The following is a 25,674-nucleotide window of genomic DNA, read 5'->3' as shown; positions in this document are numbered from 1 at the left end:
GTTCTCCAGACTAGCTAAGTTTGATAGATGTAACTGAGGTGGTCTCCATGAAGACATTTCAGATCCCATCACAAGGCATTATTAGGGCACTTTTAAGTTTTTATGTATGAAAGAGAAGAAAATAATTCTTCTACCAAGCAGCCAACCTTTGTCTCATTCTGCAGCAGGTAATCTAAAATAGATGTAACGGAACCAGTATTAGGAATTGGCAGATATGCTAAGCATACTGGAAGGCCTTCTCATTTTTATAGCTGTTAGTGAATCAATACTGGGAGTTTTAGGGAATGGATTTATTGGACTTGTCAATTGTATTGACTGTGTGAAGAACAAAAAGTTTTCTATGGTTGGCTTTATTCTCACTGGCTTAGCTACTTCCAGAATATGTCTGATATTGATAATAATTACAGATGGATTTATAAAGATATTCTCTCCAGATATGTATTCCTCCGGTAACTTAATTGATTATATTAGTTACCTATGGGTAATTATCAATCAATCAAGTATCTGGTTTGCCACCAGCCTCAGCATCTTCTATTTCCTGAAGATAGCAAATTTTTCCCACCACATTTTTCTCTGGCTGAAGGGTAGAATCAATAGCGTTCTTCCCCTTCTGATGGGATCCTTGTTTATTTCATGGTTATTTACTTTTCCACAAATTGTGAAGATTATTAATGATAATAGAATGAAGAGTAGAAATACAACCTGGCAGCTCAACATGCAGAAAAGTGAATTCTTTACTAAGCAGATTTTACTCAACCTAGGAGTCATTCTTCTCTTTACTCTATGCCTGATTACATGTTTCTTGCTAATCATTTCCCTTTGGAGACACAACAGGCACATGCAATTGAATGTCACTGGACTCCGAGACCCCAGTACAGAAGCACATGTGAAAGCAATGAAAATTTTGGTATCTTTTATCATCCTCTTTATCTTGTATTTTATAGGCATTGCCATAGAAATATCATGTTTCATTCTGCCAGAAAACAAACTGTTGTTTATTTTTGGTATGATGACCACAGCCATCTATCCCTGGGGTCATTCATTTATCCTAATTCTAGGAAACAGCAAGCTAAAGCAAGCTTCTTTGAAGACTCTGCAGCAACTCAAGTGCTGTGAGGCAAGGAGACTGCTCACAGCTGCACAGATCCATGTGGGGGGAAATGGATGTTCCAGGAGAATAATCTAGTGAAGAAGCCCCTGAAGACCTGTTTCACCTTCACCACATACACTTACATTGGTTGTAGCTTTGTTATTGAACATCACTAAAATCTTTCATAATTATCTTGACTACATTTTAGGAAATTTCTCTTTTCAACAAGACAACTTGGTGGCTCAATCAGCTTCTCTATCCTGCAATTTCTTCTTCCCACACACCACCCAGAGGAAAACAGCTTGGAGAATATTCACTGTAAAGGTTATGATGGTGACAATAAGTACCTAAAACAGAGTTTTCACCACGCTTTATCTGACTTCCCTGAAGCACTGTCAGCCTTTCACCAAGAAGACTCAGAAAAAGAAAGCAAGACAGAGGGAATTGTAATCAGTTTTGACATTTAGAACATGGATGTAAGAGACAGAGACAGAGGTGTGTCTTTGGACTGTGTAATTCTAATTCTTTAAAATTGTATTTTCACTGTTTAAATTAATTTTTTTATTGGCATGGGTTTGATGGAGTAGCAGTAGTGATAGTAGTAGATTTTCTATAGGAAATAGCTCAGGGAGCAGAATCTAGACTCGGGACAGGAGATCAGAGCACTGATGAAATGAGTCTTTATATTCTTTAAACCAACTGATTTGAGATGAAGTAGAATCATGAACTAACTAGATTTGAGCAAAGCTTCTGCTAGAAGTACAGATCCAAAAGATTCAACATGGTCACTGAGTTATGCCAAGGGAGGTAAGTCTGAACCCAGGGTAGAATTAGTATAAGCATGGAATGTTCTGCTCTAGGCTCTTACACATACTTATGTTCATACACACAAACTCACAGACATATTAGATGCTGATTTTTGAAGTCAATATTTATGTCCAACCCAGAATGTGAACCAAGTAACTTATTTTGGCAACTTGCAATAGTGCATTGATTGATACTATAGCCTGAGGCCTAGAAGATTTCTAAATATAAGGGCTTAATTTATTCAAATAGTTTTTGAACACCAACTCTGGATATAGTAGTGAAGAAGAGATGAATATAATGAATAAGATATTCTAGTAGAAAAACAAATGAATAGAAAATAATAAACGATTATATGTATGGAGTTGAGAGAGAAAAACTAAAGGGTGTGGTCCTGAGAGTAGAGAAGGTGCCACTGAGGTTGAAAAAAAATTTTTTTTTTGAGATCTAAACAATACCTAAGAGTAAGGTGGGCAGAGCAGGAGAGATTTGGGGTGGGGGATATGAGCATATACATAGGTGTTGAAGCCAGAAGAAGTAGAGGGAATTATAGGAACTGAAAGTCCAGTATGACTAGTAGATAGTGCAGTATTTGAAATTATTTTTTCAGAAACATTCTAATATGGAAGAACTTCATATATTCCTTGCAGAATTGATGTTGCCCTGCAGAAAGAGCAAACTAATATTTTGATAGTGAAAAAAGTAACCCATCCTATTTCAATCTCATACAATAATTCAAGATTATTACTTTTACATTTGTTATTTTGATCACAAAGCATCTTTTATATTTGCATATATTTGATTACTAATGAGGTTAAGCATTTGTACAGAATTATTAACCAGTGGGATACAATTTTTGGGAATTGTTCATTTGTTTTCTATTTCTTTTCTCATGCCTTATCATGTTTCTTACCAATTTTGACACTTTATATATTAACATTATGCTATATATGTGTTATGGCATATATGTATGTATATATTTGCTATTTAGTAAATAACTTAGTTTGTTATTTGGGGAAATAAGTTTGTAATTTATATGAACTCAAATCCATTTTTTTCCCTTTATGATTTCTTCTACTGTCATTTTTACAAAAATTTGGTTTGGTTTCGTTTTATTGGTACATGTTCCTTTGATCAATGAATCCATTTTTTTCTGATTATAAAATAAAAGTTTCACTGCACCTAAAATTAAAAACACAGAGAGATATGAGGAGAAATTAAGATCATGCATATTTGTGACACTCAACTACCTACTGCTTAGCATGTTTCTATGTAGATTTCAAGATAAATTTCAAAATACATATAGGTTCATAGATATGTTGCTTAAAAATGTTTTGACTAGGGCAGCCCGTGTGGCTCAGTGGTTTAGCGCCGCCTTCAGCCCAGGTGTGATACTGGAGACTCAGGATCGAGTCCCACGTCAGGCTCCCTGCATGGAGCCAGCTTCTCCCTCTATCTGTGTCTTTGCCTCTCTCTCTCTCTCTCTCTCTCAAGAATAAATAAATAAAATCTTTTAAAAAATAAAAATGTTTTGACTATATTTATATAGGAACTAGATGGATACAACCCTTTATCCATAAATAGTGAAAGTATAGAGGATTTTTGTTTTCTTCTTTTAGCCCTCTATAGATTTCTAAATTTCCTATAATTTATGCAATAATTACTGTAATCATGGAAATATAATTAAATAAAAAACAAGATACATGAATAAAATCTGTTTGGTTAACTTTCCTTGAGAAATGATGAAAAGAGCATTCCCCAGAGTTTTCATTAGCTAAATAAGTACTAACTCTAAATGTCTGCTGCCTTGGCAGTTCTGATAATTTATCTTCTTCTTCTTTTTTTTTTTACTTTCATTAATTCAAAAGTTGTAAAATTTTAAAATTAAAGTATAGTTGACAGATAAAATTAGTTTTGGGTATACAACATAGTGATTCAACAATTATATACAACAAAAAATGCTTACCACCAAAAGTGTGTTACAGTATTATGGACTGTATTCCCTATGGTGTACCTTACATCCCAGTGATTTATTTATTTTATAACTGGAAGTTTGTACATTTCAATTCCCTTCACCCACATCACTCTCCCTTTTGGCAACCACCAGCTGGTTTTCTATATTTATGAGACTCTTTCTCTCTTTGTTGTGATTATGACTCTTGGTCGCTGTGTATTTTGGGATTCTATTTTGAACTTAGTTTTATTAGAACTTTATGTGTGGGAATTCTCTGAAGAACATAGATAAGTGTCCTTATCATGCACTCTGCCAGAAAGGTTTTAACTTTGCTTGCAAGGCTGACTGGCAATACCACCTGCTTTGTACTTCTTTAAATTAAAATTTCAGTTCATAATTTTTTATGCTGCACAGATAGTACAGATTCTGGTCACCAACATACCTGTGTGCAAGTCTACTTTTGGAAATTTTCAGAATAATGTATCTTTTATATTCTTCCTTCAATTCAGTATAGTTGAGAGGTAAATACCTCTAATTTTAACTTTTTGCTGGGCATATAGTATTTTTTCATTCATTCTTAAGGAATTGCTTTTCGGGGTCCTGGCTTTTTGATAGTATTCAATCTCATTTCTAACCTTGGAGAGGCCCAAGCTAGACACCTTATCCTACATGCACATGGTCCTTTAAAATGTATGCTCTAGTTTAAAGGAGGTTGAAAATGTGCCTCCTCCTCCCAACTCTACTTTCTGCTTCTTTTTGCTCTCAAAATTGGAATTTCCCACCATTTTGGGCATCTGAGGGTATTCCTAAAATTTTTCCTGGCAGCTAAGCCATGCACTTAATGTAATTCTGAAGACTTGTTTTTCTCTATTTTTATGTGTTTAGACTGGAGGGATTTCTCTAGACATCTGGTTTGCCACAGTCTTGAAAGCAACAGTTGGTTGTTCTTTTTTTTTTTTTTTTTTTTAGTTAAGAAAAATTTAATTTTAATTGTGTGTTTTTGGTTGTTTTTTTTTTTAGCTTCTTTTCAATTTTTTTTAGTAAGTGTATTCAAAGCTATATATTTCCTCCCTAAATATTGATTTAAATACATTCTGCAATGTCAACACATAGTTCTTATATTTTCAATCAACTCGAAGAGTTTCAAAATATTCCTTGTAATTTCCTTTTAATTCAGGAGTTAACAGAATAACTTTCTAGCTATAAAATATTTGTAAAGGTTGCTTTCGTATTGATATTTTATTTTAGTGAAGTTGGGTCAGGCAATATATTTGTATGATGCTTGGCCTAGGATAAGATTGATTTGGCTTAATATATCATCTGTTTTGGTGAATGGACCATGTTTTCATGAAAGGAGTTTGATGGTGCTAAAGTCAAATTACATACATTAGGTGAACCATATTAATGATATTGCTTCTTTATACCTGTGTTTATTATGTGTTAATTTGAGATAGATAAAATATATTCATTTACAATTACTGATTGATTGATAATTATTTTATTTGTAGCTAGATTTCACTTAAAGTAATATTTTAATAATTGTATTTGTATTCATGATCATTACTTTTATTATTGTTTTGACTTATATTAAACACTCTGGGGATGCTGGGTGGCTCAGTGGTTAAGCGTCTGCCTTTGGCTCAGGGCAGGATCCCGGAGTTCTGGGATCGAGTCCCATGTCAGGCTCCCTGCATGGAGCCTACTTTTCCTCCCTCTGCCCATGTTTTTGCCTCTCTCTGTGTCTCTCACGAGTAAATAAGTAAAATCTTAAACACACACACACACACACACACACACACACAACTCTGGCCCTCATGTAGTCTTTTACTCTAATTTTTCTTTTGTCCATGTAAAAAATCACTAATTATGTTATTTTGCTTCATGTCTGATTATTATGCTTTCTATCTGTATATTTTTGTGGGAAACAAGTATCTGATTTTTGATGCTTTGTTTAATATAAGAATCTCAAAATTATGATCATTAAGTGAACATTTTTACACTTACTATAATTGCAGTTATATTAATTTTTTATCTTCTCATTTCTTTTTTTAAATTTTTCATGGTTTTTTCTAGTTTTCCTTCCTTCTTTTCTTATATCCTATTGATAATACAGTTTCATGTGCTGATTTTAAAATATCTTTATCTTTCGGTCACTGGGGTGGTTCAGTCTGTTAAGCGTCCAACTCCTGATTTCAGTTCAAGTCATGTTCTCACGGTTGTGAGATCAAACCCTGAGTGAGGATCCATGCTGAGCTTGGATCCCACTTAATAATTTCTCTCTCTGTCTCCCTCTGCTCCTCCCATCCACTCATGCACTCTCTGTCTCAAAAAAAAAATTTTTTTTAAATCTTCATCCCAAGTAAAATAGAAGTTTAGTTTGTCTTATCTATTTCTAGTCTTTCTTATGCTGATTATTTTTATGGTTTGCAGTTTCAAGTTTTAAAATTTATGTTTTCCTTTAAAATGTCTTTTTATTATGGTAAATTATGACAAAAAATATACCATTTTAGTGGTTTTAAATGTATATTCTGTGTCATTACCTACATTCACAGTGCTGTACAGTCTTAAAAAGACCCTTCTCCTAATGAGTTGTTTTAGCATCTTTTTTGAAAATCAATTCACCATATGCATATAGGTTTACTTCAAGACCCTCAATTCTGTTCTAATGGTCCTTGTATCTATCCTTATGACAGTACCATAGAATCTTAACTACCGTAGCTTTGTAGTAAGTCTTAAGATCAGTAAGTGTGAGTCCTCAAACTTTGTTCTTTTTTTTTTTTTTAAGATTGTTTTGATGTTCACTATCCTTGTAATTCCATATGAACTTGAGAATCAGTTTTTTCTGTTTCTGAAAAAAAAAAGCCTCTGGGAATATCTGATAAGGATTTCATTGAATCTATATATAACTTTGGGTCATATTGACTGTCATCTTACCAATATTAAGTCTTCTTATCCATGAACATGGAATATCTATTTATTTGTGACTTCTCCTTTTTAAAATTTTTTAAGATTTTACTTATTTGAGAGAGAAAGAGAGTGAGTGCAAACATGAGGGGGAGGAAAGGCAGAGAGAGGGGGAGAAGCAGATTTCTCACTGAGCTGGGAGCCCATCATGGGGCCCATCCTAGGACCTTGGGATCATGACTGCATCGAAGGCAGATGCTTATCTGACTGAGCTCCCCAGACGCCCCTATTTGTGTCTTCTTTAATTTCTTTCAGCAATGCTTTATAGTTTTTAGTGTTTAAGTCTTTTGCCTCCTTGGTTAAATTTATTTCTAGGCATTTTATTCTTTTGGATGCTACTGTAAATGGAACTGCTTTCTTTATTTACTTTTAAGATTGTTTATTGGTGGTATGCAGAAACAGACATTTTTTGTGTTGATCTTATATCCTCCAATTGGAGTTTTGAAGTTTTATTTTCATAGTATGTTGATGTTCACTACAACTTTATATAACTTGACATCATAAACTTTATAAAGTTCCTTACTAAACTTAATTCCATATAAGTCATATAGGTTTCTTCTTATTCTGTTCAGTTTTTGCTAATGGATCCTCCGAAAAACTTCTTTGAATAAAGGTCTATGTGTTGTAAACATTCTGAAACCTACATGCCTTTAGGATATTTTTGTTTACCTTGCATATTTAAATGTGTCATCAAGGGGTGCCTAGGTAACTCAACTGGTTGGGTGTCTGCCTTTGGCTCAGGCCATCTTCTCAGAGCCCTGGGATTGAGCCCCACATTATGTTCCCTGCTCTGTGGAAAGTCTGCTTCTCCCCCTGCTTGTACTCTCTCTCTCTCTCAAATAAATAAATAAATAAAATCTTTAAAAAAAGTCATCAAATAGAAATAAACATTCCATTGTATTTAAGTCAATGTACTATAAGAATCATTTTATTTATGCTGTTGTGAAGAGAAACAAAAGAGCTATCTTTTGTATCAATATCAGAAGATATAATTAGCATTAATATTGAATGATTAAAAACAAAAAACTGCATATGAATAAAACCTACTAACTCCATTGTTAGTTTATACATATTCAGTAAATAATAAAAAATACATTGTTGAACCATCACTATTATATTACCATACTTTATGATTTCATGTAACTATCATGAACCTTGGAATTTATACAAACATAGGCAATTGTAATTAAGATGCATCAAGAAAGGCTCTATAGCAAAACAATTTGATAAAAGTGTCATGATTTTTTTGAGTTAGATGCCAGGAAATTCAATAATAGTACCTAATGCGAGACTTCATTAATCACAACAATTCCATGTAATAGGTAGTATTTTTAGCAATGTTTTGCACATGAAAAAAGTTAAACACAAATGTCATCAAAATTTTGATATCAACTAATTGGTACTAGTTGAGCTACTATGCTCAAAAAGTTAGTCATAGAGACAGACCATTTATCGGCACTAATAACTATCCTTTAACAAGTATGCAAAGGACAATAATTCACAATTTTTTAATTTTAACTTTTATTTTAGTTCATAAACTCTTGGAAAACTTTGACTAGTCAATGCCTTTTATTTTTTTTCCCTTTTCAAAAAATTTTTTTATTGGAGTTCAATTTGCCAACATATAGCATAACACCCAGTGCTCATCCCGCCAAGTGCCCCCCTAAGTGCCCATCACCCAATCACCCCAGAGTCAATGCCTTTTACTATGAAACAACCATAGATGACTTTCTGATACAACTATTTTTAATAAAGGTGAAACAAATGAGTCCCTTTTGATTTTTTCCCATTCTGTTCTGTTTATGGTCTATTCTTAGAACATACATTCAACTTCTCTATAGAAGAGTTTCTCAATAAATAAAAAACTATAGTATTTAATTTTAGCTTTCCCCAAATTCTTGGGGTAAAATCTTTGGTAAAATCTACTCCCTGTTCAGCCACTGTATACAAATTTACAGAGTTTTCATAACATCTTATATTTCCTAAAATACTTCTGAAAGACTTTGACTACTTTACCTGATTTGATAACATTTTTTGAGAATTAAAAAAATGTATTTGTCTAAGCTTTTCTCCTCCAGGTTCCAATTAATGCTATCAACTAAGCACCTTTTTTTCAGTATCTGTGTATGTACTGATCTGAAATAAAAATATTATTTAATAGTCTTCTGTCTTCTCATAGGTCATCAATGTTTCTATTAATAATATTATTTGAAATTTGAATTTCCTTTGCTTCTGTCATCCTAAACATAGTAATGACAATTTCCATGCACACTCATAAAATGAATGTTTCTAAAATTATATGTGGCTTTTTTCACTTTAGCTATTAATTGTGTAATTTTAAGTAGTGTTTTATAATCAAATTTATTCTTTTGTAGCAATGTTCGTATTTATTTTGTGCTTGCATATTATTCAACATTTTCAAAATATTCTCCACATATAAATATTACTTTTTGTTGCAAATAACTATAAAAAGCTGTCTTAATAAACTTTGTACTAACAGAAATTGCAACAATAACTCAATCCAGAACAAAAACACTAGGGCCTCTTAGTTACAGGAAATTGAAAATAAAATCAATTTATATATTTTTTTATTATAGAAATATAGAATAATTAATAAAAGGCTTTCGAGAATAACAATAGGATAAATTCTGTGGGAGAAGTAAAATGAAAATAAACATTTAAACAAACAGTAATTATGAAAAATTTCTGACATAAATGACAGCTTCACATATTTTAACTGGGCAATTGTGTATATTAAATTGTTATTGTATTTTGGTACCTGTTTATAAGAGAGATGTGAGTGTTCTAGTTCTAAGACAATGATGGCTGCTTAGATGTAATCTCTTCTTACTTCCTTTTAAGAGCCTCTTTTTAAGGGAAACTGGGTGGCTCAGTCAATTAAGATCTGACTCTTGGTTTCAGCATAGGTCATGATCTCAGGGTTCTGGGGTAGAGTCCTACACTGGGCTCCTGCTCAGTGCAGAGTCTGCTTAAAACACACTCTCTCTCCATCTGCCCCTCCTCCTACTTGCTCTTTCTCTCTCTCTCTCAAATAAGTAAATAAATCTTAAAAACAAACAAACAAACAAACAAACAAAACCACTGCTCCTTTTTTAAAAACGTGAAGAAGACCAGGAAAATAAAAATAATCATAACCTAAATCTTTAGCATAATGATGATACATAGAAGACCTACTCATTACAATTTCAATGTAAATGGATGGAGGGCACCTGAAGTGAATAGAGTGAACAACAGAGCTCATACTGATGTCAGAATTCCAGCTGATTTGTTTCAGAGAAGTAGAGGATTTAGAAGGACTCTAGAAGTGGTAGTGGCCAGATGCCAACCATAAGGTCCACACATAAGAAAAAGATGAGTTACACACTGTGTGAACTGCACTTAGCTACAGAAGAGTAGCAATGAAGTAGCCTGTGAAATGCGTGGGGCAAGAGGTTATAGTTAGGAAGGCAGTGACTCGCAGGGAGAGAGGAGAAAACACAGAAGACTGAAGCAGTATCTCCTTGAGAGACAAGCCAAGACCAAGAAAGACAGACAGATAAAACTGGAAAATAACATATCATAAAGAAAATGTCCAAACTGTAGTAATTCAAGAAGATCCCAGAGCTGAGAAATAAAATCACCGAGCTTCAACCTTAGCCTCTTGACTGTCAAAAAAATCATCACACACAACACAAAGGGAAAACCAACTTTTTCATATTCTCAGGATATAAATATACACTAGAAAAGTAACAACCATGAAGCAGAGAAAAATCGACACAACATGGTAAGATGAATTAAAGAGAATTAAACAAGTGAAAAAAATGAAACATAAACGAAACACTCAAACAAGATATGTTCAAAAAACGGAAAGACATGACACAAAAGCTGATAGAAATCAAGAAAAAAATTTAAAGAGATAAAAATCTCCTTAGAAATGAAGAGAAAAGGACCCCTGGGTGGCTCAGCAGTTAAACATCTGCCTTTGGCTCAGGACATGATCCTGGAGTCTCAGGATTGAGTCCCATGTCAGGCTCCCTGCATGGAGCCTGCTTCTCCCTCTGTCTATGTCTCTGCCTCTCTCTCTCTGTGTGTCTCTCATGAATAATAATAAAAAAAAAAATCTTAAAGAAAAAGAAAAGAAGAGAAATTTTAATGTGCATAAAAGCACTTAGATCAAACAAAGTTACTAGTAAAGGAGATGAAAGAAATGAGAAAGAAGAAAGTAACACAGAAATCACAGAAGACAATAATATTAAAGAGAAAAAGATGAATATAAAAAAGCAGGCCGTGATAAATAATTGGTCTCTGATGAGAAAAAGCAAAGTGAGGAAGTGAACTAATACTTAAAAAGAGGACTCAAGAAAATTTTTTCAAAATAAATTACTTGAAAAAAAAATATCCATTACTTGAAGTCATATGCTGGAATGACAGCATACATGGGAAAACTGATCCAGAAAGGTCAGCTCAAAGACATATCCTACTAATTACATTAGACTTTAAATGTGAAGATAAATGTCTCTGAATTAACAGGCGAATAGACAAGTCACTTGAAGAGAAAGTAAAAAGCTGATGTTAGACTTCTCAACAACATGAAAAAGAACAAAATTAACACTAAGCTCAAGGAAAAAAGTGTGACCCAGTAATTTCTTATCTAGCCACACTGTATTTCAAGTACAAAGGTTGTTGGGGGAAAGGAAGATGTTTTTAATATACGAGGACTCAGGAAATGCTGTATCTACTAGCCATTCATGAAAAATAGATTAGAGGTTGACTTCATCTAGTTAAGAGATGGTTGAGGGAACTTCAACAAAAAGAATGGTGGTGAAATTTAATATATTTTACCATACATAGAAGCTTGAAATAAAAGAAGAAAGGCTGGTGATTGATTGATTGCAACATTACATTTCAACAATATATAGACAGGTGACAGGAGATTTTACTGTCTAGGTGTCTTGTGAGGAAGTAGGGAGAATGAGCTGAAAATAACAAAGAAGGGAAACCTCTCTGCCAGTTTCACTTCAATCCAGATGATGGAATATGAGAGAGAAAACTATTGAGTCTTGAAAGGCTGTAGGGGAAGTAATGTCCATAGAGAAGAGGCAGGATTTAGTTGTGAGGTCATAAAATAAAGGTTCTATGGATAGAATTGAGGGCTTTATGAACTTGTAGGGCCACCAAATTATGTCTTTCTTCCTATTAACCTTTAACTCAACCCTACATTCCTTCTAGGTAGGTATAAAGGTAGGTAACAGTTAAGGAAACATCAGCAGTGCCTGTAATTTTTCATTTCTGGAAATCACAAATCACTATTGTTACAGATACCTCAAATTATCATTTACCTTCCTCACTGCTCTTTCTGCCAGATATTATTATTGTGTGAAAAGAGAAGCACAGGGATTGCCAAATCTCATTTAAAATATGCTTTAATTATGGGGCCTACCTAACTGGCTCAGTTGGAAGAGCATGTGACTTGATCTCAGGGTTGTGGATTCAAGCCCCATGTTGAGTATACAGATTACTTACGTAAGGTTTTATAGATATTAAATATATACATATATATGCATGTATGTATACTTTATCTGGATTCCTCTAAAATTTCATGTATTTTAATTACTTTCACTTTAAAAAAACATTCTTCTGAGGACGTCATAGTCTTCACCAGTCTGCCAAAGTAGTCTATGGTACAAAAAATTTAAGACCCCCTGAGTTCAAAGAAAATAAAGCAGACTGTCGGAAAAATGGATGAGAACATAAGGTGATGATGATTTACTGTGAATTGCGGTGGACATGGTGAAATATTTGGGGTGGGAGGGAAATGAAATCAGCAAATAATTCAAAATATGAGATGTCTGAAGATAGGACCAGTATGGCAACATTCCATTCTTGATACATGTGGAAAGAATAGTTACTTGCCTGAGTTGACCATAAATAATCAGTAGCATAACTAAAGAGAAAATGTCAAGAGAAAATGTAAGATTCTAAATGTAAGATTCTATATATATATATATCCAAATTACTTTTAAATTTTTCTATTTGCGGGCAGCCTGGGTGGCTCAGTGGATTAGTGCCTGCCTTCAGCCCAGGGTGTGATCCTGGAGTCCTGAGATCGAGTCCCATGTCTGGCTCCCTGAGCAGAGCCTGCTTCTCCTTCTGCCTCTCTTTCTCTCTCTCTCTCTCTCTCTCTCTCTCTCTCTGTGTCTCTCATGAATAAATAGATAAAATCTTTAAAAAATAAAAATAAAATTTTCTATTGTGCAAAAAAGAAAACAAAAACCATAAAAATAATAGAGGAAAATTTCAATGAGGAAATTTTCTAACAAGAACTTAAACATAACATAGAAAAAATGCTGATTTTTCTAATATATAAACATCATAGAAATTCATTAAAAAGTAAAAAATGAACAAACAGTCCACAAAAAATTCAAATGGCATATATATATATATATATATATATATATATATATATATATATATATATGGGATTCTTTGTCTCTAGTCCTTATCCTCAGTGTCCGTTGTCACCAATATCCTAAAAACATATGTGCAAATGATGTTGGGCATTTGCGATCATCACCTCAAGTCCTTTCCCTCTGACAGAGCAACTCCTGCAGTTACAGCAAAGCCTAGAAGCCACCAGCTTACATGTTAAGTTGGTGAAATATTAAAATCAGTGGAGAACATTAATATAGCTTTATTTATTGTTTTATGGATTTAGATGCTATGTGTTTTAAATCATGAAACAATCAATAAAGTATACAAATAGTAAAAATGTGACCCAATATGTTTTGTCTTTGAAATTGGTGTCCAGGGATCCCTGGGTGGCGCAGCGGTTTGGTGCCTGCCTTTGGCCCAGGGCGCGATCCTGGAGACCTGGGATCGAATCCCACATCAGGCTCCCGGTGCATGGAGCCTGCTTCTCCCTCTGCCTGTGTCTCTGCCTCTCTCTCTCTCTGTATGACTATCATAAATAAATAAAAATTAAAAAAAAATGAAATTGGTGTCCATTACTATAAAAACATTGTAAAGAAGATTACACTCAGATTTTAACATAGGCTGCATACAAGTACAGATTCTGAGGTCAAATTCTGAGTAATAACAGGCACAACTGGAACATCTTCAGTACTCAGTCTTCCTTCATTACAGGGCAGGGAAGCTAGAAAGTCAAATAACTGTCTTTACAAGAAAAGTGAAAACTGCTGCAACCCTGTTATCCTAATTAATGAAATCAATACATTGCTATAAGACAAAAATTGTTCATGTTAACTGTCTATACTTTATTTATTTATTTTAAAAATATTTTATTTATTTATTCATGAGAGACAGAGGAAGAAGCAGAGACATAGGGAGAGGGAGAAGTGGGCTCCTCGCGGGAAGCCCGATGCAGGACTCTATCCCCACACCCAGGATCAGGACTGAGCTGAAGGCAGAGGCTCAACTGCTGTGCCACCCAGGCATCCCTTAACTGTCTACACTTTAAATTCAAAATTAATTTTAAGCTCCAAAATATGCATTTGCACAAAATGGAACACGATATGGGGGTACTTTGCAAGTCATTAGCAATGGTAATGCTGCCACATCTCCAATTTAATTTGGATCCGCATTTTCCAAATAATTAATTTTTTCTTGAAGTCCCTGGTCAATGGCTTACATTCAATGACTCCAAAATATACAGAGTTTAAGATGAGAAAGATTGTGCAAATCCAAGAAATCAGATCCATTCCTATTTGCATCTTGGAGGCATTCAATCATCACTGTATATGAAAGATATTACTGGTCCAACAGTGAAGTCTTTTAGGCAGTTCTCATGTGGAGCAGAACTCAGCTGAGTCAGTACCCCACTCAGCTGAATTAGAGCTGACAAAGAGGACAGAAAAAGACAAATGCAGCATGACCTAAGTGACAGATAAGTAAACCATTCTTCACTGGTCAGCTGAAAGCCAGTTCATCACCAGTGATATCCCAAATCAGAACTCTCTGCTGCCATGCTAAGTACAATGGAGGTAATATACATCTTCTTGATTGCCGGAGAAATGACTATAGGAATTTGGGGAAATGGATTTATTGCACTGGTTAACTGCACTAGGTGGCTCAGAAGGAGAGACATCTCCGTGATTGACATCATCCTGGTGATCTTGGCCATCTCCAGAATCTGTTTGCTGTGTGTGATATCTTTAGATGGCTTTATTTTGCTGCTCTCTCCAGATATATATGCCAATAGCGAGCTAACGAATATTGTGGATGCTGTCTGGACATTTAGCAATCATTCAAGTATCTGTTTTACTTCTTGCCTCAGTATTTTCTATTTACTGAAGATAGCCAATATATCCCATCCGTTTTTCCTCTGGCTGAAGCTAAAGATTAACAGAGTCATTCTGGGGATGTTTCTGATGTCTTTTCTTACCTGTATAATTATTAGTGTTTCATTGAATGAGGACTTCTGGGATCCCTTCAAAGTCAATCATAAGGAAAACATAACTTGGGAATTCAAAGTGAGTAAAATCCCAAGTGCTTTCAAACTGGTTATCCTGAATCTGGGAGCTATAGTTCCCTTTGTTCTTTGCCTAATCTCAGTTCTCTTGTTACTTTTCTCCCTATTTAGACACACTAGGCAGATGAAACTTTATGCCACAGGGTCCGGAGACCCCAGCACAGAGGCCCACACGAGGGCCATAAAGACAGTGATGATCTTTCTGCTCCTCTTCATTATTTACTATGCAGTCTCTCTTGTAGTAACCTCTAGCTTCCTGATTCCTCACGGAAAATTAGTGGTTATGTTTGGTGGCGTGGTAGTTGGCATTTTCCCATCGAGCCATTCGTTCATACTGATAATGGGCAACAGCAAGCTGAGGGGGGCTTTCCTAAAAGTGCTTAGGATTGTGAAGGGTTTCCACAAAAGAAGGAAACCTTTTGTTCCATAGAGAATCCTGAATACAAGGAGAAAGAAATCAACAAAAGACTCTCCCTTCTCTCAATTGATTACATTCATTGTTTTTACTCCATGCTAATAGCAATTATTAGTAATCTAGCATTATTCTAAATTTTCCTTTTTTCTTTCACCTTTCTGTTCTGTTTAACTTTAAGTCAAATGTTATTGGGCAGCCCCAGTGGCTCAGCGGTTTAGCGCCGCTTTCGGCCCAGAGCTGTAATCCTGGAGACTAGGGATCGAGTCCTACGTTGGGCTCCCTGCATTGGAGCCTGCTTCTCTCTCTGTCTGTGTCTCTGCCTCTCTCTCTCTCTCTCTCTCTCTTTCTGTGTCTGTCGTAAATAAATAAAAAACCTTAAAAAAAGAAAAATAAATCAAATGTTATCATTGAACCTCATGTATTTCTTTGTCTTTGCAGGAAAAATGACTCCAGATCCCATGCTAACATTTTATATATTTGCCTAATGCAGAAAGGTTCTACGCCTTTCTATAATATTCTGGTAAAGGCCTTGAACTCAAAACATAGAAAAATTTCAGGTAAAAAGGCTGTGGGGAAGAGATTTTAAAATCTATCAGCCTTTCCTATAAAATCAATCATGTAAAAAACTGTCTACTTTGTCTAAGCTGGAGGTCAGTCCTTATCTTTTCTGCCCTGTCCCCTCCATTTCTAGAATGGTTTGTCCTCATAAGAGGGAGAAAAAAACACTCTGGTGAGTTCCTCACTAGGGTGAAATATAATGTAAGAAAAGAAGTATGATCTTAAGAAAAGGTTTGACCAGGAAAGGGGTTGGGGGATGTACAGTTAGAAATATGTATACCCAAACCACCCTAGCTGGTAATGCCAGTTTTAGGAGTCAGTTCTCAAAGATTGGAATGTTTTCTCTACCCTTTTAGACTCAAGAATCTTTGACACTTTTTTTTTCCTCTTAGCATCATTCTCTTTTCTATTCTGTTTCTGATAACATCTTACAGATAACTAGGTTTTCTTAAATTGTTAATTTCACGCTTCCCTATTACATACTATGTACACATAAGAAATAGAAAAAATACTACATATATTGTTCACATTATAAAAGTACTTAAACATAAGAAGAAGAACCCTAATTTATGTGATTTGTATTACCTGAACTTAAATTTATTATGGGTTGGGTTTTCCAAGAAAGAATAAACCAATTTAATGGTAGAATTAGTCCTATTCCTTGGAAATATTATTTAGTAAATATTTTTTAAAAATATGATTGCCCTATCTACATTACAATGTAGAATGTGAGATTATAAATCTTACAAAAGGAGCAGATTCCAATTTCAAGTGTATTTCCTTCATTATATATGAAAATATTCATTATCCAAGAGACAACATTTCAGGAAGTGAATTGTCATGGATAGCATTTCCCATATTAAATAAAACTAAGCATAGCAAATCTTCATCTAGCATCTTTCACTTCTATTAAAAAATCTCATGGAGAAAAAATTTTTAGTAAATATTGCCATGTGCCTGCCTAACTAATAATACTATGTCATTTATAATTAGATTTGTATCATATCCTTCTCTAGTTAAGCATTTATATGAAAATGAAAATTAGCATCCTCTTAATTTTGTACAATCTGGTTGTTCTGATCATTTCCAAAATGAAAATTCATTTCCACTAGAAAATCTCCCTCCACAGCACTAGGAAGGGCTCCTTCAACAGCAAAGGGCCAGCTTGAATCTCAAAACTCAACTTGAAAGGTAAAAATGCATAGAACTTAACAGTAAGAAGCCTGTTGCAAATTCATGAAATACGATCTCTTTTAATTTGTATGAGAGCAGTTTCAACCAAGTGATTTCACTTATCACTAGCTAAACAGTGATGATTATAATTTGCCCAGGCTCAAAGCTAGTCAAACTATTAACCAGTTGGTTTAGTCCTCAATTTTATCTCAAAAGAGAGCTGGGTACTTCTGGAATTATATCAAAGTTAAAATAGTGGATGAAATAAAAACATTATTCTGTGATTTGAAGAACTTACTTAACATGCTTCAACTGAGAGTCTATTAGTCTATCTGCAGTGATATTGGAGATCAGGGGTGTTCTCTCTACCAACATGCTCAGTATGGAAGACAACATCTTCATGATCATAATAACTGGAGAATTCATAATAGGAATGTTGGGGAATGCATGCATTGGACTAATAAACTGTATTGATTGGATTAAGAAGAAAAAGATCTCCTCAATTGACTATATCCTCACCAGTCTAGCCATCTCCAAAATTGGTTTGCTCTGTATAATGATACTAAATGGCACCAAAATGGTACTCTACCCAGATTTTTATAAAAAGGATAAGCTACAAGCAGTCAATAATATCTTCTGGATACTCACCAACTACTTAAGTATGTGGTTCGCCACCTGCCTTAATGTCTTCTATTTACTCAAGATACCCAATTTCTCCCACCCACCTTTTTCTCTGGCTAAAGAGGAGAATTTACAGAGTGATTCACTGGATTCTGTTGGGTTGTTTGGCTCTTTCTTCCTTAATCAGCTTTATACTAGCAATGACACCAAATTATGATTATGAGTTTCGTAACGTTGCAAAACATAAAGGAAACTGCACTGATATGCTCTCTGTAGGTAAAAGTCAATACTTCAAGCCATTGACTCTCTTTAACTTGTTGGCAATTGCCCCATGTACTGTGTCATTTGTCTCATTTTTCCTTTTAATTATGTCCCTATGGAGACATATCTAGCAAATGAAACTCAACGTTACAGGCTGTGGAGACCTCAGCACAGAGGCGGGAGTCATGAAAACTGTGACTTCATTTCTTTTCCTCCTTTTTGTGTACTATGGGGCTTCTCTTTTGGTAACTTTTAGCTACCTTATGAAAGAAAGCAAGTTAGCTGTGATGTTTGAAGAAATTATAGCAACACTCTATCCTTCTGGTCATTCACTTATTTTGGTTATTGGAAATAACAAGCTGAGGCAGGCATTTATCAGGATGCTGAGATACGGAAGAACAGTCTGCATGATGTAAAATTTTAGCTTTGTAAGTGGACTTTGCTAATAAAAAAATACATTCTCATTTTTCCAGTTATCCTATTTATTTTGGATACACATCTTTAAGTGGTCTTGAGACCTATTAGCACATGAGTGTATACATCCCTTTTGTCTGTTTACACCTCAGATTCTCATCTTCACATGCCCTTTCCTCCAAGAATTTCAGAGCTCATGTTTCTTTTTGCCTTCTTGCTGCAGATGCTCAGCATGTGCTGCCTAGTTAAGTTCCTTTAAGATTCTACTTTGGCCCATAGTAAAGAGTACTGAACTGCAGTAACTTTTTTTTCATTTTTTTCCCTATCATACATTTTCATTGCTGGCCTTAATTTTGTTTCCTTCATGGCTCTGTTGGGTCACTCCCATTTGGCTTTTTTTTTTTTTAAAGATTTTACTTATTTATTCATGAGAGACAGAGAGAGAGAGGCAGAGGGAGAAGCAGGCTCCATGCAGGGAGCCTGATGTGGGACTTGATCCCGGGACTCCAGGATCACGCCCTGGGCTGAAGGCAGAGGCTCAACCGCTGAGCCACCCAGGCATCCTTTCCCATTTAGCTCATTAACTCATTCGCACTGGGCGAAGAGGACCCAGGCACCTTGCTTCAGGACACATGGGCACCAAGAACTGTAACAGAACTCATTTCGAATACTGCATCCTAGACCTCATCTGCCTGGGAATGTGTGAGACAATTTTCCCTTCCCTCTTCCTCTTTCACATAAAAAAGGCACACAACTAACCTACCCTAAATCTTCCTAAGGTACATTACTCCAAGGTCTAAAAACCTCTGGGACAGTGAACAAAAGGAAAAGATGAAATATTATATTTAACAGATTCTAATGATTGAATAGCAAAACTCACAGGTCAGGTGGTATCCATTTCTTGGCTTTCGCCAAAAATGAAGGTTCACCTGATCAAGTTAGTACCTGGTAAAGAACCAAATGTAATTTTGGATGATAGCACTTTCCCATTTAGCTCATTAACTAGGAATTCAGATCTTTCCTGTCCCATCTCTGGTTCAGTTTCCCAATGATGTATCTGTCTCCTCCCAAGTGAGTGATGCTTTTAGGTGGTCTCCTAGATAATATTTTCTGGTTGACCTTATTTTGGTACCTCCTATTCATTTTCCTTGAAATTAAATTTCCTTACAAACAACTTGCTGTTTAGACAGCAATAGGATGGGAATAGATCTCATTCAAGTATTTCTCTCTAAGGACATTCCTAAGTGCTCCTCACAATTTGGATAAAAGGAGGGCACAACTAATATTGATCAGACTGCTTTACTCAGGTTCCTTTCTTAATAAGACCTGCAGGGGTTCTTTTCACTCAGGACTAGGAAAGCAATTAATTGGGAAGTAATAAACATACATAATGGAATAACTACATGCTATCACTAAAAAACACAACGTATGCTTATAACATATACAGAGTAAATTACAAAAAATAAAAATAAAAAATAACTACTAAAATGTTGTTCTACTATGAACATCAAATTCTTCCTCACTAGAGTAACATTGAAACACTTGATCTGGCATGTGTAAGTTCATGTCTGTTCTGATATGGTTGTGCGTTTTATGTTCCACCATTTGTTTTGTTAAAATCTGGTCTATTTCAATCTACTCATTTGTTTTAACTAAAATATTAATTACCTGAAGATTATTGATTTTTCTGCATATGATGATGTAAAATTCACTCTGGAAAGTCCCAATCTTTATAGTCATACATAAACTTCATCAACTATATTTATAATATCCAAGTATTAGGTTGTTATTTATTTGTACAAGACCAGAGAATTGATATTCTTTTGATGGAGTATATTAGTATAATCTACAAAATACCTGTTAAACCTACACTAGACTGAAATTTACATTCTTCTGCAAGTTCAGATGAAATAAATGTTTTGTTAAGATTAGTACTTCTAGGAAGATTTTCCTCCACGAGTGTGAAGTCCTTCCTTCCATATTTAGTTTTCTGTGTCTCCCGTATTTGAAATACCTCCACAGACCATGAAAGTTCAAAGTAGTTCAAAGTAGTAAGGGTTTGAAGTAGTAAGCTGGGGACAACGTACTCTCTGTAAAATTTTTTGTTTTGTTTTCTATTTTTTTTTTATTGTGGTAAGGCATTTAATATGAGATCTATACTTTTAACAAATTTTTAAGTGTACAGTATAATGTTATTAACTATAAGCACTACATTATTTAGCATATCTCTGGAATTTATTCATCTTGCATAACTGAAACTTGATACTTACTGAATAGCAACTCTGCATTCTTATCTCCCCTCAGGCCCTGGCAACCACTATTTTACTCTTTGTTTTTATGATTTGACTATTCTAGATACCTACATAAGTGTAATCGGGCAATATTTGTCCTTCTGTAACTAGCTTATTTCACTTTGCATAATGTCTTCTAGGTCCACCTATGTTTTTGCATTTTGCAAAATTTTCTTTTTTAAAGATTTTATTTATTCATGAGAGGCACAGAGAGAGAAGCAGAGGCACAGGCAGAGGGGGAGCCCGATGTGGGATTCAATTCCAGAACCCTGGAATCACAACCTGAGCCAAAGGCAGACACAACTACTGAACTACCCAGGCGCCTAATTTTCTTCTTTTTAAGACTGAATGCTATCCATTGTCTGTATGTAACACATTTTCTTTATTCATTCATATGTCAATGGGCAATTAGGGTGCTTCTACATTTAGCTATTGTGAATAACACTACTATAAACATGAGTGCCAATATCATTTTGAGATCCTGATTTCAATTCTTTCAGATAAATACACAGATTTGGGGGGTGCTGGATCATTTGGTAGTTGTATTTTTAAACTTTTGAGGACCTAACCTATTTCCATAGTAGCTGCACCATAATCTCTATGCTATACAATACAGATATGCATAAGAACTATACTGACCTGCAAAAAAAAAAAAAAAAAAAACACACTCACAAACCCCCCAAAAACATATTCTAAAATTTATTTGAGTAAAGGTACTATCATAGTTACTAGGGCCCTTTACTTCCCAGGACATTGTGGAGAAGAAAACGATGTTCTTGGGTCAGGGATCATGTCTAAGATCAGAGGAAAACAGTCATTTGTGATAGTTATAGAATGAGATAGTTTATCCAAAAATTCAGAGCTGCATCTCAGGAATGAAGGTTTGTTCTTTAATGAATGATGGGAAGATATGTGTTCCCCAAGAAAGTATCAGCACCTCAGAATTATTCCATGGAAATACTACGTAGCAAAGTGTTTCTCAATAACTCTAAATTAGAGAAGCTACTTAAAAATAAGAGTAACCTGTAAGAATGAGGTAAACTTAATTATCAGTCTTTTACCTGATAGTCTAGAAGGGCTAAGGATCTAGATTCTCAGATGCAATTTGGCACAGTGGAGAGTGGGGAGTAGATCAAAACACAGGATTTTAATCTCTTCTGTCATATGTCATAAAAGGAAATATAAAGGTAATCAATACTCCATTATTGCTCTTTCATTTTATTATATATAGCATCACAAACTGAATGACCATTAATTGTCACTTGAATAATAAGACAATGTATTATTTTAAGAGACCTTGTGCATATAACTGTTCATCTGAACAATGGAGATAAATGGGCTAAGATGCTTTTTAGACCCAAATAATCTATATTTAGTGTTAACCTTTTAAATTCTCTGAAAATGTACAGTTCTCAACGTTAACCCAAACTTTGGATTATTAGCGGTAATCAGTGTTATCATTTAGCAAAATGAAGATTCCTCTACAAAGTTCAATTTTGACCTGTTTTCTAATTGCTAGAAAATCCTTGGAGTGCAGATTTGCCAGATAAAATATGGGACACCCAATTAATTTTGAATTTTAGAAGTACTAATCTCGTGCAATTTTGGATACACACACACACACACACACACACACACACACACACACAAGAACCCAAATAAAAACCCAGATCATTCATTGTTTATTTGAAATTCAAGTTTAACTGGGTGTCCTGTTTTGTTTTGTTTTTCTTAATCTAACAGCCCTATTTAAGTTACTGTATGTGTTGCAGATTAATGAATCCAAAACTTGCAAAACAAAGCGTTGCAAAAACATTGACAGTGCAGGACCATGAGAGGCAACAGGTCTAATTTGCATCCTAAAATGTAGCTTAGACTAAATTAACCATATGGAAAAGTAAAACCTGCTGATACAGGTTTTACATACAGGTGATACATGCAATGGCCAGGCCAGGGATTGCCAACCACATTTGTTTCTCAAGACTAATTAGGATTTAATGATGATAGCTACAGTCTTCATTTATCACTCCAGTCTCCATCACAAGACAGAGTACAATAAAAAAAGGCAAAGAAAATTATAGCAAAATATAAAAAGTAGGTGTGCCTATCAAACTACATCAGTTCAACTAGAAACAAATTGGATATTTTTGTATTTTACCATGCCGGATAAAGTGGAGAGCATCTTAATGCTCGTAGCAGCTGGAGAATTTTCAATGGGGATTTTAGGGAATACATTCATTGGATTGGTAACCTGCATGGGCTGGATCAAGAAGAGGAAGATCGCCTCCATTGATTTAATCCTCACAAGTCTGGCCATATCCAGAATTTGTCTATTATGTATAATACTATTAGATTGTTTTATATTGGTGCTGTATCCAGATGTCTATGCTACCGGTAAACAAATGAGAATAATTGACTTCTTCTGGACACTAACCAACCATTTAAGTGTCTGGTTTGCCACCTGTCTCAGCATTTTCTATTTCCTCAAGATCGCGAATTTCTTCCATCCCCTTTTCCTCTGGATGAAGTGGAGAATTGACAGTGCGATTCCTAGGATCCTGTTGGGATGCTTGGCCCTTTCTGTGTTTATTAGCCTTGTTGTCACTGAGAATTTGAATGATGATTTCAGGTGTTGTGTTAGGACAAAGAAGAAAACAAACTTAACTGTGAGATGCAGAGTAAAGAAAGCTAAATATTCTTCCATCAAGATTTGCCTCAACCTGTTAACGCTATTCCCCTTTTCTGTGTCCCTGATCTCATTTCTCCTCTTGATCCTCTCACTCTGGAGACATACCAGGCAGATGAAGTTCAATGCCACAGGGTGTAGAGACTTCAGCATAGAAGCCCACATGGGAGCCATGAAAGCTGTCATCTCCTTTCTCCTCCTTTTCATCGCCTACTATTTGGCTTTTCTTGTAGCCACCTCTAGCTACTTTATGCCAGAGACTGAATTAGCTGTGATCATTGGTGAGTTGATAGCTCTAATCTATCCCTCGAGCCATTCGTTTATCCTAATTCTGGGGAGCAATAAATTAAGACAGGCATCTCTAAGGGTACTATGGAAAATAAAATATATCTTAAAAAGAAGAAACTTCTAACACCATAAACAGATCTGAAGGTAGATCTGTTAGTTAACCTATCATCTACTAGGATGAAGGAAGACAAGATGTTTCTTAGTTGTCTTCAGTTCTTACATTAATGTTAGTTTCATATGGTTAATTACTCTTAAATGTATTTAGTATATCTATAATTGTAACTTAGATCTCATGTGAAGCTGATTTTGCCTTTTTCTCTCTGTCTCTCTCTCTCCCTCCCTTCAGAATTTTTTTTAAAAAAACATGTTTTGGAGCTTATAAAAGTTAATATCTTAATATTAACTGTCAGAGGAGAGAGTATTTTCATAGTTCTAAATCATTTCTCTAGATGCAAAATTGTATAACTGGTTCAGAACAGCTGTAATACAATCTAGTTGTTATTTGCATCCATATGAAAAGCAGCTCACTCACCCCATGGTCTTAGTTAGATTCTTTTCTCAGATTATCCAACTGGACTCCACCTTTGGAAAAAGTTCAATATGGTGACAGTTCTTAATAAAATGTTATGCAATTCTGTGAATGTGGCAGAAATTAATACTGATTATTATCACAATTAAGATATATATGGTGATTAAAATAAATCTTGTCACAGGTTCAAAAATCATTTTAGGACTATAGATCAATGAAAGAAAGATACTCTGTAAGTGTGAGAGGAGAGTTTATATTAAGAAAGTAAAACAAAATTGGCTTAAACAGGAACTATTGATTGCTTATTGAAGTACATTTTTCTATGAAAGACACATGTAAGTTTGCCTTTAGCAGACTAGGGTGTAGCAGGCACTGATTGTCAAGATATCCTTACAAAATGAGACATTCAATCAAAAACTTATGTGTTGAGATGTTAAAATGTCAAAACCGTCAAAGGAAACATTGATTCAATATAGATTATCACTATTTGGACTATACAAATGTTATCTATGAAATATCTCCTTGGGAAATTCCAACAAAAGCACATCATTTATGTTGCAGAAAAGATATTTTGGAGTGACTGACTCTGTTATAAATCAGCCTAGATTAGCCATAAACTTTGTGTGTAGAAAAGAAAATGTAAACATTCTCATCAATAAATTTGGCAAAAATAAAAATTAATTCTACCTTAGTTTCATATGTTAATTTTTCTTCTCTGAATCTAACAGTGCAAGATACACATTGATTAAATTGATAAATTTAAAAAGATTTATATTGAGTACTTTGTAAGTTAAAGAAACAGCAGAAAATTAGATGCATACCCTGAAACTTACATTTTAAAAAATATGGTCTTAAGGAATACCTGTCCCCACCACCCACCTAAGCAGAAACCAATTTATTTGGATTTATTGGGCATAGAACAAAAAAACAGCTGAGGGCTAAGGGAATCCTTGGAAATTCCTTGTGTGATGTCTTCATATTGTGGACCCAAGAAATTTGATCATCTACTTACATTAGAAACACTAACACTTCAACATTCAATTTCTCTGTGAACAGTAGCCAGGCAAAGGGTACTAATATGGAACCAGAAGCCATATTAGAAATCTCTTACTGTACATAATTCTACTCACTGGCATAT

The 25,674-nt window shown here is 34.7% G+C and overlaps 4 protein-coding genes across 4 annotated transcripts; all 4 read left to right on the top strand.

Moving 5' to 3' along the window:
- Positions 1-214: 214 nt before the first annotated feature.
- Positions 215-1,186, top strand: TAS2R10 (taste 2 receptor member 10). Its single transcript, XM_041735714.1, has one exon. It carries the CDS (start codon positions 215-217, stop codon positions 1,184-1,186), a length of 972 nt encoding a protein of 323 aa, XP_041591648.1.
- A 13,608-nt stretch (positions 1,187-14,794) lies between these two features.
- On the top strand, positions 14,795-15,730 carry TAS2R9 (taste 2 receptor member 9). Its single transcript, XM_041736941.1, has one exon. The coding sequence runs from the start codon at positions 14,795-14,797 to the stop codon at positions 15,728-15,730; it is 936 nt and encodes a 311-aa protein (XP_041592875.1).
- Positions 15,731-17,819: 2,089 nt separating this feature from the next.
- On the top strand, positions 17,820-18,744 carry TAS2R8 (taste 2 receptor member 8). Its single transcript, XM_041736429.1, is given in 2 exon segments — positions 17,820-18,170; positions 18,172-18,744. Coding segments are annotated over 2 exon segments (924 nt in total).
- Positions 18,745-23,192: 4,448 nt separating this feature from the next.
- LOC121479881 (taste receptor type 2 member 7-like) lies at positions 23,193-24,131 on the top strand. The gene has a single exon (XM_041735804.1). The coding sequence runs from the start codon at positions 23,193-23,195 to the stop codon at positions 24,129-24,131; it is 939 nt and encodes a 312-aa protein (XP_041591738.1).
- Positions 24,132-25,674: the final 1,543 nt, after the last annotated feature.

Source organism: Vulpes lagopus, chromosome 21 (genome assembly GCF_018345385.1).
Source record: "Vulpes lagopus strain Blue_001 chromosome 21, ASM1834538v1, whole genome shotgun sequence".
Lineage (NCBI taxonomy): Eukaryota > Metazoa > Chordata > Mammalia > Carnivora > Canidae > Vulpes > Vulpes lagopus.
The sequence above is the reverse complement of the archived record's forward strand: the minus strand, read 5'-3'. Positions and strand labels throughout refer to the sequence as shown.